At 44.1% G+C, this 13,704-nt stretch overlaps 1 protein-coding gene across 1 annotated transcript in view; it reads right to left on the bottom strand.

Annotated features, from left to right (window-relative positions):
• WHAMM (WASP homolog associated with actin, golgi membranes and microtubules) overlaps positions 1–13,704 on the bottom strand; it is a 69,226-nt gene that overhangs the window by 11,803 nt on the left and 43,719 nt on the right. The window contains exons 7-9 of the mRNA XM_077472358.1: positions 2,854–2,940; positions 2,657–2,752; positions 2,075–2,528 (exon numbers count right to left, since the gene is read on the bottom strand). Coding sequence (XP_077328484.1) covers positions 2,075–2,528; positions 2,657–2,752; positions 2,854–2,940 — 637 coding nt within the window. The remainder of the gene's footprint in view (positions 1–2,074; positions 2,529–2,656; positions 2,753–2,853; positions 2,941–13,704) is intronic.

Genomic DNA, 13,704 nt, shown 5'->3' with positions numbered 1-13,704 from the left:
CCCAGCAGTGCCACCTATCAGTGCCCATCAGTCCCATCTATCAGTGGTACCTATCAGTGCCGCTTAGTGCCACCCATCCGTGCCATCTTATCTGTGCCCGTCTTTGCCCATCAGTGCCGCCTTATCTGTGACCATCGGTGCCGCCTTATCTGTGCCTATTAGTGCCGCCTTAACTATGCCTATCAGTGCCCACCAGTGCAGCCTATCAGTGCCCACCAATGCAGCCTATCAGTGCCCACCAGTGCAGCCTATCAGTGCCCACCAGTGCAGCCTATCAGTGCCCACCAGTGCAGCCTATCAGTGCCCACCAGTGCAGCCTATCAGTGCCCACCAGTGCAGCCCATCAGTGCCGCCTCATCAGCGCACTTCAATGAAGGAGAAAAATGACCTGTTTGCAAAATTTTATAACAAACTATTAAACATGATTTTTTATTTTTTTTTTGCATCTTTTTTTGTTTGTTTAGCAAAAAATAAAACTCCCAGCTGTGATTAAATACCACCAAAAGAAAGGTCTATTTGTTGGAAAAAAATGATAAAAATTTAATTTGGGTACAGTGTTGTATGCCCGCACAATTGTCAAAGTGCATCAGCGCTGAAAGCTGAAAATTGGTCTGGGACGGAGGGGGGTTTAAGTGCCCAGTAAGCAAGTGGTTAAAGGCTAAAAAATGTTTTTCTCAAAAAATAACAAACATGTTATACTTACCTGCTCTGTGCAGTTGGTTTTGCACATATCAGCATGAATCTCCCTCTTCTCTGGTCCCTCTTTGGCTCTCCTGGCCCCTCCATCCTGTCGAGTACCCCCACAGCAAGCAGCTTGCTATGGGGGCACCCGAGCCGAGTCAAAGCTCCCTGTGTCCCTTCAGACACAGAGCCCCGGTTTGGCCTTGCCCCCTCTCTCTCCCGATTGGCTAACCAACCTTGATTGACAGCCACGAAAGCCAATGGCACTGCTGCTGTGTCTCGGAGGCGGAGCATCCCGGACGGCTGAGGCATTTGTGGCCATCACTGGATAGAGAGGGGGCTTAGGAATTTAAGGGGGTCTGGAGCAGCTGCTGCAAACAGTTTTTTTATTTTAAAGAGGATGTAAACCCGATTCGTGAAATCTGAGCTGGGCACATATATATATATATATATATATATATGTATATATATATACAGTGTTTTCTTATCTCTCTTCAAAGCACTATGTCCCATAGCTGTCTCCTGCGCCGTTCTTCTGTTATCAGCCTGATAACTTCTAACAAGTTCTCCGTCAACTGAGATAAAAGCAACCAGAGTTTTGTGTTGGGGAGGATGCTATAGATTAGCAGAGTGCTGAACCATTTAAAGAACAGCTCTGAAAGTCTCTACCTATGAGGAGAGGGGGGGGTGTGCCTTTCCCCCAATCAGCTGTCAAAGCTGTATGCCCAGGCTTCACTGCAGTGCTGAACAGGAATAGAAAATCGAATACAATATGAACTTTCTAAAGAATATATAAAGCTGAAGATAGCAGAAATGCATGTAAAACTTATGTAGGAGGATTTGTTTCATCTCTGTGTATCATCTGAGGCTGTTCACTTCACTGGGTATATATGTGAGGGTTTACATCCACTTTAAGATAAAAAACTTTCTGACTTTACAATTACTTTATTATTATTAGGTTTATATTCACAAAAATTTTTGCGGCTTTGGAAAAGTTGAAGCTCCAGAACAAAGCTGTGTCCTGTTTACTATAGATATAAAAGCTCTAAAGAGGAAGAAGTGGGACTTTAGCTGAGGCATGCCGTTGTAGAGAATATTGAATAAAGAACATATAACTATGATTGAACTGTCATAATGACATGTAATAATTTATGACAGTTCAATCATGGTTGTGTTCTTTATTCAATATTATCTACAACGGCATGCCTCAGCTAAAGTCCCACTTCTTCTTCTTCCTCTTTTACCGATATTCAAGGGTGGAGGCATGCCGTTGTTAAATCAAATATTGCGACAGGTCCCGTTCACTTGTTCTCATTTTTTCTGTAAATGCTTTTAAAAAATCATAATGTTATAATAATTATTATGTAGATTAAAAATGCTGCTTTTTTCTTACCTATAGATTGATTCGGATTTGCTTTTAGGGAGCCGGATGTATATTTATTTTTAGATTTTTCAACCTCCATCAGTTCAGTCCCTCTAGGATTTAAAGTCTCTTCTGAATGAGGTAGTGGAGCTTGGACTGATAAAAGAGCACTCATTGGTGGAAGAGGAGGTGGAGGAGGAGGTGGAGGTGGAGGTGGTGGTGGAAGCAATTGAGGAGGCCCTGGAGGAAGTGGAAGTGGCGGTGGTGGTGGAGGACTATAAGGGGGTAGGAAATGATTGCCTGGGTTAGTGGGGTCAGTGCTTGGGGTTCCTTGTCCAACATTTCCTTTCTGCACAAAGATCTGAACAGGGATATCTGCTGGACCTCTTCTGGTTACCCGGGAGGGATTTAAACTCTCGGGAGGTTTACTTGGGAGCCGAGGCTGGACTCGCAAGGTTTTCAATATCGCAGGAGATTCTTTCTTCTACAGCAAAAGACACAAAAGAAAAATGTTCTATTAACAAAAACAACCCTTGCATCATTTCACATTTATTTCCCTCTGTTGCAAGAACATGACTGCGCACAACTTGAACACAGCAATTTAACACTCACATCTTTAAAGGATTTTAATCGCTGTATCGTTTTTTGACGTTCCTGATCGACCCACTCCTTTTTCTTCCTCGCCTCTTCTTTTTTCTTGTCTCTTTTCTGTCGTAACACAAAGAGCTGTTAAAGTGTCTCCCACACACAGTTTTAAAAGCCTATGAGTTGGCATGAAAACAAACGATATTCATAGACGGGGTACTCACCATCTGCACAGAATGATGCTGCTGGAGCCGTTTCTGGGTTTCCTGGTACTGCTTCAGTTTAACTTCTTGTGTCTCCTTGCACTGATCCTAAAATAAAGAGTACTATTTACTTTAAATGGAGACTGATATTTAAAGTGTTTCTAAACCCAGGAACCTGCATTCACTATATCTGGTCTCCCCACGGTACACAGATCATGGAAATGCAATTATTTTAGTAAATATGAACCTCTAAATACCTTTTTCCATCAGCAGTATAGAGCAGTATTGTGACTTCTATCGGTGTCTGGTTAAAGCTTCTAGGAAGAGTTTCCATTCTCCTCTGACTATATGGGGCCGCAGGACCCCTGACTCACTGTCTGGACAGTGCCGATTGGCCCCATTCTGATCACATGAACCCTCCCAAGAGAAAAAAAAACAAAAAACTCTCTAGCAATACACACTAAACTGAGCATGTGCAGCTTTGTCCCCTAGCCTATGTTCTATCAGGAGATGATGGATAGAGGACAGTAAAAGAAGGGGAGGATCAGGGAAGACAATATAAAACAGCTTTTTTACACAACGTGGAGGATTAACCCCTTAGGTTCAACAGTGAGTATAATCAGCATGCTTTATTGCATATACACACTGATTTTAATGTTGTGGGTTTAGTAACATTTTCAAAAAATATTTAAAATGCTCGGTTAAATTTTTAAGTGCATTTTACTTGCTATACTCCCGCTTTGTAATGTTTAGGAGAGGGCTAGGGAGTAATGTTTAACATAATTAACCCTGTACAGTGTTCAAAGTCCTTCATTATTAGCTGTAAACGAAAGCAGACCATAGATGCTTAGAAACTTGGCCGGTTCAGCAGGAATCAGCCTAGATTGGAACCATGTATGGGCATGCTGAATGTACCCAAGCTGATCAAGCGATCAACTTGGATACTATATCTAGCCTGTCAGATTTTAAATGCGATTATTGGTAGCAGTTTTTATACCCGCTAGCAATAATCACTGTGTTCTCCTGGCAGGGACAGCCTCGCCTGTCAGGAGAACACAATGGATCCGCAGAAGGGATTACCCCATCAACACTGTCTGTGCTGATAGGGTAATCATGTGATTTTCTCTCCTGCAACCTGTGGTTGCAGGAAAGAAAATCACTCAGTCTAAGGCCAGTCTAAATGGCCCGTACAGATGATCTGAAAATTGGACGAAAAAATTGGATTTTTTTTACTCGCGGTAAAATCCTTTTCTCTGGAGTTCACTGACTGACACAGCTCCTTCATTCTTGACCATCGGGTTGTTATGCCACCTTCAGGAGAGGACTAGGCAGAACATGTTAACATGTACAAAAAACAGAGCTTTCTAGTTCCGCCCAAGGGGTGGTCCCTTCAGTAACAACCCCCCAGCCTGCTTCCTGCAGCCGCAGTACGTCAACAAGCAGTATAACGTAATCAATTAGGAGGGGAGGGTGCTGTGTCAGTCAGTGAACTCCAGAGAAAAGGATTTTACGGTGAGTACAAAAATCCTATTTTCTCTGGAGTTCACTGACTGACACAGCTCCTTATTTCTTGACCATTGGGACGTCCCCAAGCAGTGTCATAATGAGGGGTGGGAAACAGCATAAAAAACTTCATCCACAACCAGAAGAGACTTATCTATCCGGATCAGAAGTCGAGGTTAACAATGCAGCAGTGCATTATACTCAAGGTAATTTTTTTTTCTTTTTTTTGATAAGAAAATACAAAGTGCAATTGCAACATTACACGGCCGCCTGCAGAACTTTGCGGCCAAAACAGGCATCAGCCGATGCGATTACATCTACTTTGTAGAATTTTGTAAAAGTGTGAACAGACGACCAAGTCGCCGCCTTACACACTTGAGCGACTGACGTTTGATGTCGGAAAGCCCAAGAAGTTCCAATTGCCCTGGCTGAATGGGCCATGACAGGAAGAGGGGGCACCTGCCCCTTCAAGGCATAGGCCTGTACCACAATCTGTCTGATACACCTGGAAATGGTGGCCGACGAGACCGCCATACCTTTCTTCGGACTAGCTACTGAAACAAACAAAGAGTCTGTCTTCCGAAAGGGAGACAACAAAAAAGAAAAATCCACCGCTCTAGGCTGATTCACCAAGAAACTGGCCACTCCAAACAAGTAGGGGTCCCAGGTGCAGGCTAATTGCACTAGCCAAGTGAAGAAACCGAAAAAACTCTGGATAGCCGCACTCCGGATCAGGTAAAATAGGTTGTGCCTTTATTGTTTCCACCAAAAAAAAAACCTTCACATCATACAAATTACAGCAGCAGAGGGAAGAAGGTTGTAGACACAACACCACCTGATCATTATGATGCAGAGGTAGGATGCCAATCAGTGCCCACAATGGGCATCACTGATTGGCATGCATTATTGTTTGGCACTGATTGGCATCCATCAATACAAAGTCGCCTATCAGTGCCCATCCGTGCCACCTATCAGTGCCCACCCATGCCCATCTGTGCTGTCTAACCATGCCCATTCATGCTGCCTATCCATGCCAATCCGTGCCTGCTATCATTGTCCATCCGTGTCGTCCATCAGTGCTACCTATCAGTGCCACCTATCAGTGCCCATCAGTGCCGCCTATCAGTGCCACATATCAGTGCCACATATCAGTGCCCATCAATGCCACCTCATCAGGGCCACTTCATTCGTGCCACCTCATCAGTGCCCATCAGTGCCCATCAGTGCTGCCTAATCAGTGCCCGTCAGTGCAGCCCCATCAGTGCCCATCAGTGAAGGAGAAAACTTACTTATTTACAAAGTTTTGAAACTGAAACAAAAAAAAACATTTTTTAATCTATACACAAATGTTTTGCCTTTCGTTTCTATTTTAAACTGGTTGTTTTACAAGGTGATCGTTTACAATTACTTTGTTGTTTTAATAGCTTCCTGGCCCCTTTTAGGCTGGGTTCACACTAATGCAATGACAGACACTGCATGAGATTTGCACTGCATTGCTGTGTACATCACCTGCACAGTCTGTGCGATGCAAATTAAGCCATATAGCATCGCATTCACACCAAAATGGTGCAGGACCCTTTTTTGGTCCGCACTGGAATCAGATCGCACAGGTGTTGCAGATCGCACAGACCCATGCAATCCGACGTCACAGTTCGCACTACGTTCTGTGAACCGATCTGGGGGTGTCTTTAACTGTTTATTGACATTTGCAGCGCTTTGCAAACTTCGCAAAAAGGGCAGTGTGACCTGCCTGCACATGTAATGTGGGAACTGGCACTGGAATCGTGCTGGACCCAGCATTGCACAAGTGAAACTGACAAACTCCAGCGTCTTCTAGGAACACATGAATTTATTCTGTTATTCTCAGAGATGCCAACTGCACACAAGTGGATTCCATTCAACTAATAATACAAACTGGTCGCACTGGAGCTTAGTCAGGCATTTCACAGCAGGTGAATACTTAGCAAAATTAAAACTTTCGTTTTTTTTATTTTATTATTTAAGTATTAATAAGGTATTGTGGAAACCAGTGTACATGATTTACCATTTGACATAGACTATAATAAATAGATCATAAAACTAAAATCCCCATTAGGACCATTTTAATTCAAGGTTGTTTTACTACAGAAAATCCAAAGACAGGTGCAGTAATTATACAAAGTATTGTTTCTGCATTTTATTTCACATTGGAGGCTGCAGCATATATTTCTCCTACTGGGGAAAGTAATGAACAGCATTTAAATGTACACAGAAGAATTATACCGTATATACTCGAGTATAGGCCGACCCGAATATAAGCCGAGGCCCCCAATTTACCCCCAAAAAAACTGGCAAACTTATTGACTCGTGTATAAGCCGAGGGTAAGACATGCCTGTCCATCCCTGTGTGTGTGTCCGTCCATCCCTGTGTGTCCGTCCATCCCTGTGTGTCCGTCCATCCCTGTGTGTCCGTCCATCCATCCCTGTGTGTGTGTGTCTCCATCCATCCATCCATCCCTGTGTGTGTGTGTGTGTGTGTGTGTGTGTGTGTGTGTGTGTGTGTGTGTGTGTGTGTGTGTGTGTGTGTGTGTGTGTGTGTGTGTGTGTGTGTGTGTGTGTGTGTGTGTGTGTGTGTCCAGCCTACCTGTGTCCTGAGCCTTTGTCCCGAGCCTCCGTCCCGTGCCGAGCCTCCTTGCCTCCGTGCCTCGCCGCCGTGCCTCGCCGCCGTGCCTCGCCGCCGTGCCTTGCCTCCGGTCCCGTCCCGTCCCGTCCCGTGCCGTGCCGTCCTGTGCCTTGCCTCCGTCCCGTGCCCTCTTCGTTCGTCGGCGGCCATTGTAAAATTCAAAAGCTGCGCCGCCGCCTTCGCCTGTGATAGGCGGAACACTGAATTTCCCAGCAGCCTGTGTTCCGCCTATCACAGACGTCGTATCATCCTCGTCCGTAGTACGAGGATGATACGAAGTCCGTGATAGGCGGAACACAGGCTGCTGGGAAATTCAGTGTTCCGCCTATCACAGGCGAAGGGGGAGCCGGAGGCGCGGCTTTTGAATCAGAATGGCCGCTGTCTGTCTGCTCGACACGCTGATCGAGCGGGCAGACAGCGATGACTCGAGTATAAGCCGAGGGGGGCACTTTCAGCCTCAAAAAAGAGGCTGAAAATCTCGGCTTATACTCGAGTATATACGGTAACTCACATACACACAAGGGTCCTACTAATATGTAAAATAATCCTGATAAAAAGGGAAGAAATAAAACAATACTTTCTTACTTTCATGATATACAAAAAGTTTTGAAAATTACACAAATATTAATTTTCACAAAGTCTGCTACTTCAGTGTTTTTAGATCTTTTTGTCAGATGTTACTATGGTATACTGAAGTATAATAACAAGCATTTCATAAGTGTCAAAGGCTTTTATCGACAATTACATGAAGTTTATGCAAAGAGTCACCACATTCTGAGTGATGGCAGCCCATTCTTGCATAATCAATGCTTCAAGTTTTTCATAATTTGTGTTTTCTTTTTTTTGTTCTCCCCTGCCTTTTGAAGATTGACCACAAGCTCTCAATGAGATTAAGTTCTGGGGATTTTCCTGGCCATGGACCCAAAATGTTAATGTTTTGTTCCCCAAGCCACTTGTCACTTTGGCCCTATGGCCCTATGGCAAGGTGCTCCATTATGCTGGAAAAGGCATGTTTCTCACCAAACTGTTCTTGGATGGTTGGGAGAAGTTCTCGGAGGAGCTGTGAAGATGTTTTTCAACTATTCTTTAATTATGGCGGGGGTTCTTTGGCAAAATTGTAAATGAGCCCACTCCCTTGGCTAAGAAGCAACTACACACATGAATGGTGTCAGGATGCTTTATTGTTGACATGATATGGGACTGATGGTATCGCTAATTTTTTCCTCTCTGGGCGGGTTTTTTTCCGGATGCCCCAAACAATTGGAAAGGGGGTTCATCAGAGAAAATGACTTTACCCCAGTCCTCAGCAGTCCAATCCCAGTACCTTTTGCAGAATATCAGTCTATCTCTAATGTTTTTCCTGGAGAGAAGTGGCTTCTTTGCTGCCCTTATCACCAGGCCATCCTCCACACTTGTTTGCTGCCATTTTTGAGCAAGCTCTGCACTGGTGATGCCCCGATCCCGCAGCTGAATCAACTGTAGGAGACGGTCCTGGCGCTTGCTGGACTTTCTTGGGTGCACTGAAGCCTTCTGCACAAATGCAAAGGAATTTATTTTTTTTATGCGATTAAAGGAGTTGTAAAGTCTCAAGGTTTTTCAACCTAATTAATTCTATGCATTAAGGTGAAAAACATTCTGTGCTGCAGTTGCCCCCCCCAGAGGCCCCCTTTTCTTACATGAACCTGATCGTTCAAGCGACGAGTACAGCAGCTCCAGCCACTGTCTCGGGTTCTCATTGGATAAAATGATAGCAGCATTGGCTCCTGCTGCTGTCAATCAAAATCAGTGACACAGGAGCCCGGGGCAGGGCCGAGTCCTGCTGGCTGTGTCAATGGGTGCAGCAGTAGGACTCGGGAGCTTCTCGCACGGGTGCCCCCTTGGAAAGTGGCTCTCCAAAGGGGCATTTGAAGAGGAGGATCCAGGAGTGCCACCAGGTGACCCCAGAAAAGGAGGATCAGGGCCACTCTGTTCAAAATCCTTGCACAGAGCAGGCAAGTATAAACTTTTTTTTTTTTTTTTTTAAACAAAAGAAAGAACCTTTACAATCACTTTAAGTTCATTTTCATGGCAAAGAGGGGCTTGCAGTTCATCTGATCACTCTGGAGTATATGCGAATTGCCATCAAAAAAACCGAGACAGCAGACTTTGTGAAAGTTAAGATTTGTGTCATTCTTCTGGCCATGGCTGTATACTGTGTGTGTTTTAATTTTGGAGAGACAGCATGCCATGCCCCAACTGGTACAAGGAAAATGCAACATTTAACACAAAAAAAGAATCAAAACAGGGCTCTGAAATATCGAAGTAAATCATCCCATAAAACTGAAAAAATATGATTTTTGTACTCGTCATAAAGGCTCCATTCACATTAGCATGTCTCCAAAGTCGCATGATTTTCAGTACGGCTTTAGAGACAAACGCTAATGTGAATAAAGCCATTATGGCGAGTACAAAAATCCTATTTTTTCCGTTTGCACAATTTCAAGTGCGACTTTGGTATATGACTTTGATCCAACTTTACACTCAATGGATCTAAGTCACATGAAAAGTCGCGCCAAAGTAGTGCAGACATTGATTTAAATGTGTGCCACTGAAAAGAATGGATTGTGACTTGTCATTCAACTTTGATGTACAAAGTTGCATGAAAATCGCGTAAGTGTGAATGGAGCCAAAAGCCTTTTCTCTGAGTCTATTAAGGGACACAGCTTGAAAGTAAGCAACCTAGGTTTTTAAAGACTAGTACCCTAAAGGCTATCACCCACCAATCCTGACCAGCTACAGAAAGAATTCCAAAGAGAGAGACAGATTGATCGACTATGAGGGGAGGAAGAGCCGAGTTCCTCAATGGACCCCAAAAAAGGATTTTACAGGAAGTACAAAAAATAGGAACTATGACTTACCTATAAATTTCATATTTTGAAGTACAGTACAGGACACAGGCAGAGTATTCCTACACCATGGGTTATAGGCACGTACCTTCAGGTGATTGGACACTGGCAAAAATTTTGCTGGGACCCCCCCTCCCCAAGTGTATTTATATAACTCCACCCACTTCTTGAGGCTCCAACTCTATTAGAAAACAATAAAGGGATCACAAAGAAAAGAGGGAAGGGACCTATGTCCTGTACTGTACTCCAAAATATGCAATTTACAGGTACAACAAACTTGCAATTCTCTTTCTAAAGCCCCATACACACTATTAGATTTTCTGCAGATTTTTGTCTTCAGATTTACCAAAACCATGTAGTGCAAGGGCTGCCTGATTGCATACAAATTGAAACGCTTAAGGTTTGACCTCATATTATATGGTTTTGGTAAACCTGAAGACAAAAATCTGCAGAAAATCTAATAGGGTGTATGGGGTCTTACAGTACTGGCCACAGGAATTGATTCTTAGACTACAGGATGTTCCTAAGCAATAACTCGAAGGGTGTGTAACAAAATACCCAAAACAGGAGCAACAGTCTCACAGAATACAAGAGGAGTCAATGGACCTAAGCAGAGAGTGAACGTAATGCCTTGTACACATGGTCAGATAATCGTACGACTTATTGTTTGCATTTTGTTGCATAACACTAATATCGAATTCAACAGTGCATTTTGCGCTTTACAAAATGTATGATTTTTTTTATACGATTCTGGAAAACCTTCCTGTACGCGTAGCTATGGAAATGCTATGGAAATTATGTCAAATACGTGTGACCCCTGTGTCGGCCACGCCTTTTGGCTATTTCCATTCAAATTGTAGAGGCATATTCCTGTACATTGTAACACACCTTCGCAACCTCAACTCTTCCCTTTTTCATTCTGCTACTGATGGCCTTTATGACAAAAATCGCACCCCTGTCCTGCCCAGACCTAACCACTTCCATCTACAACAACACGCTGTCATACTCCCTAGACATACTTGCTCCTCTTTCTACACGCAGAACAAGGCCCTGTCTGCCACAACCCTGGCAAACAGACGACACCAGAAGTCTTAAAGTGGTTGTATACTAATTTTTTTAACTTTTACCTACAGGAAAGCCTATAATAAGACTTACCTGTAGGTAAAAAAAATATCTCCTAAACCTGTACGGTTTAGGAGATATTCCCCTCGGTATGCGCCGCTGACTGCAGCGGCGCATGCGCACAAGAGGATTCTCGGCTGAAAGTCCGGAGGTGGCCGGACTCGGCCGGGATGAAATCTCCCACGCGCATGCACGGGAGTGACGATATCGCGGCTCCGGCCACTCACAGCGCCGGAGCCGCGATACCCGGAAGAAACGCAGAGGGAGCATGTCAGCTCCCTCTGCGTGGATCGGGCCAGATGTCGGGGCCTCGTTCTAAGGTAAGTATTTCATAATGAGCTAGTATGCGGTGTATACTAGCTCATTATGCCTTTTGCTTTGCAGGTGACTTCCCCGTGACTTCACCATTAATATCAACAACACAACCATTGGTCCCTCCACTCATGCCAGGGTCCTGGGTGTAATCCTTGACTCTGACCTTTCCTTCAGCCCCCATATCCAATCACTGGCTAAATCCTGCCGCCTTCACCTCCGCAACATCTCCAGAATTCCACCCTTCCTGACTAATGACACCACAAAGCAACTCGTTCACTCCTTGATTATTTCCCGCCTTGACTACTGCAACTCTCCTTAATGGCCTACCCTTAAGCAGGCTATCCCCCCTTCAGTCTATTATGAATGCTGCTGCTAGACTAATACACCTCACTAATCGATCCGTGACTGCTGCCCCTCTCTGCCAATCCCTTCACTGGCTTCCCCTACCCCACCGTGTAAAATTCAAAATGCTAACCATAACGTACAAGGCCATCCACAACCTTGCCCCCATCTACATCACCAACCTCATCTGCAGATATCACCCAAATCGTCCCCTCCACTCCTCTGAGGACCTCCTGCTTTCTAGCTCCCTTGTTACCTCCTCTTATGCTCGCCTTCAAGACTTCTCCAGAGCCTCTCCCATCCTCTGGAACTCCCTGCCCCAGTCTGTCCACTCAGCCCCTACCCTGTCCACCTTTAAGAGTTCCTTGAAAACTCATTTATTCGGGAAGCCTATCCCACATCCACCTAACAGTCCACGAGCTACCCCCGATCAAATCATTCTCTGCAGCTATTACCTTTTGCACCACCACCCCCTCCCTTTAGAATGTAAGCTCTATGAGCAGGGCCCTCCTATACCTTTTGTATTGTACTGTAATTGTGTTGTCCCCCCTATACATTGTAAAGCGCTGCGTAAACTGTTGGCGCTATATAAATCGATAATAATTGTGATAGGCTGCAACGATTTTATGTTCGTATGTTGAAGCATTTTCACGCTACGAACATGGTTTACATTCTCCCATATCCTTCCGGGTTATTTTTCGTGTTTCCGATCATGAGTGGTGTTTGTCTATCGATTTTTAGCAGACACATACTGTACTGATTAAACTATTGTTGTTCGCTGGGCTATCGTCCAAGCAAAGTTTTCATGTTTGTCCCATTGAGTATTGTTGGACAAACTGTCATGATCGGCTGTTGAAAGTGTACCAACGTTTAGACTATCGTACGATCAATCCGAATGCGATTTTTATCATCCGATTATCTGATCGTGTGTACGAGGCAGTAGACACACCCTGCAGCTGAAACACATATCATCAGCATCAAATAGAGACCTGGCAAAAAATGGTTTTGAAAACTTGAACAAGAGGATCAGGTGGAGGCCCTGTAACGTGCATGAATAAAACAGGATGTTATACGCTGTAAAATTCTTAAAACCCCTGATAAGAGGGGAAGAATTGTAGAATATAATATAGTGTGTACTACCATATCAAGTAATGATCCAACAAGACGTGTATAGTCAGGAGTAAGGTACAGGGTATCCCCCGTCTTCTCTTGTTCACATTGCAGGGCCCACTCAGGATCCAGGCATCATCTGTCATGGTGGGCATACCCCTGAAGGGGTCTTCAGGGTCTGGATGGCAAATAAATGGACCATGACTCTGGACCTCTGTAGATCAATGTACATATTTGCCAGCACACCATGGATCTTCAAACAATATATTTAATCTAAAGTGATCACATCACAGCAAAAAATTGCAACGTTTTGGGACCACACAGGATCCCTTTCTCAGGAATGTAACAAGTGCAAACAGTGGTACAACATCCACCAATCAAAAGCAAGGAAAAAAGCCACCCGCTGCCCTCTGACAACATAAATCCTACCAAAACGTTATGATGTAAATAGAAATACATCATTACAAATTGTCATCCACATAATGCTTAAAAATAAATAAATAGCGTCAACTTATAGAAAGGTCCCTTAATGTTGTAAGGTGTAGCCATGTTCAGAGTGATGAGAATTAAACTCATTCCAGTCTCCAGCCCTGCTGTTGCTGCAGCACCCGCTATCCTTAAGCCCATTCCAGGAACATGTGCAATGGGAATATTGACACTGAACCTGTATAAAACTCTGTAGCTAACTCACTCATTGCACCACATAACACAGGATCTAGCTCCCAAAACAAACATTACAGGCAGGTCCTGCTGCCATGGGGTCCTTGTATGGTTCCAAATGCATACACTGAGGGTAAGCAATCTGGAAACAGCTAGTAAGTCATAAGGCAATACATAAGCAGTCGGATCGTAGTGTCAGTCAAACAGCAGAAGGAAAACAACATAGTAAGCTATACATCCTATCTGCAACCTGCAATTAATCAGAACCAAACA

Source organism: Lithobates pipiens, unplaced genomic scaffold (genome assembly GCF_037356315.1).
Source record: "Lithobates pipiens isolate NorthernLeopardFrog02 unplaced genomic scaffold, aLitPip1_a1.2 Scaffold_8, whole genome shotgun sequence".
Lineage (NCBI taxonomy): Eukaryota > Metazoa > Chordata > Amphibia > Anura > Ranidae > Lithobates > Lithobates pipiens.
This window is presented reverse-complemented; position numbering and strand designations above follow the sequence as displayed.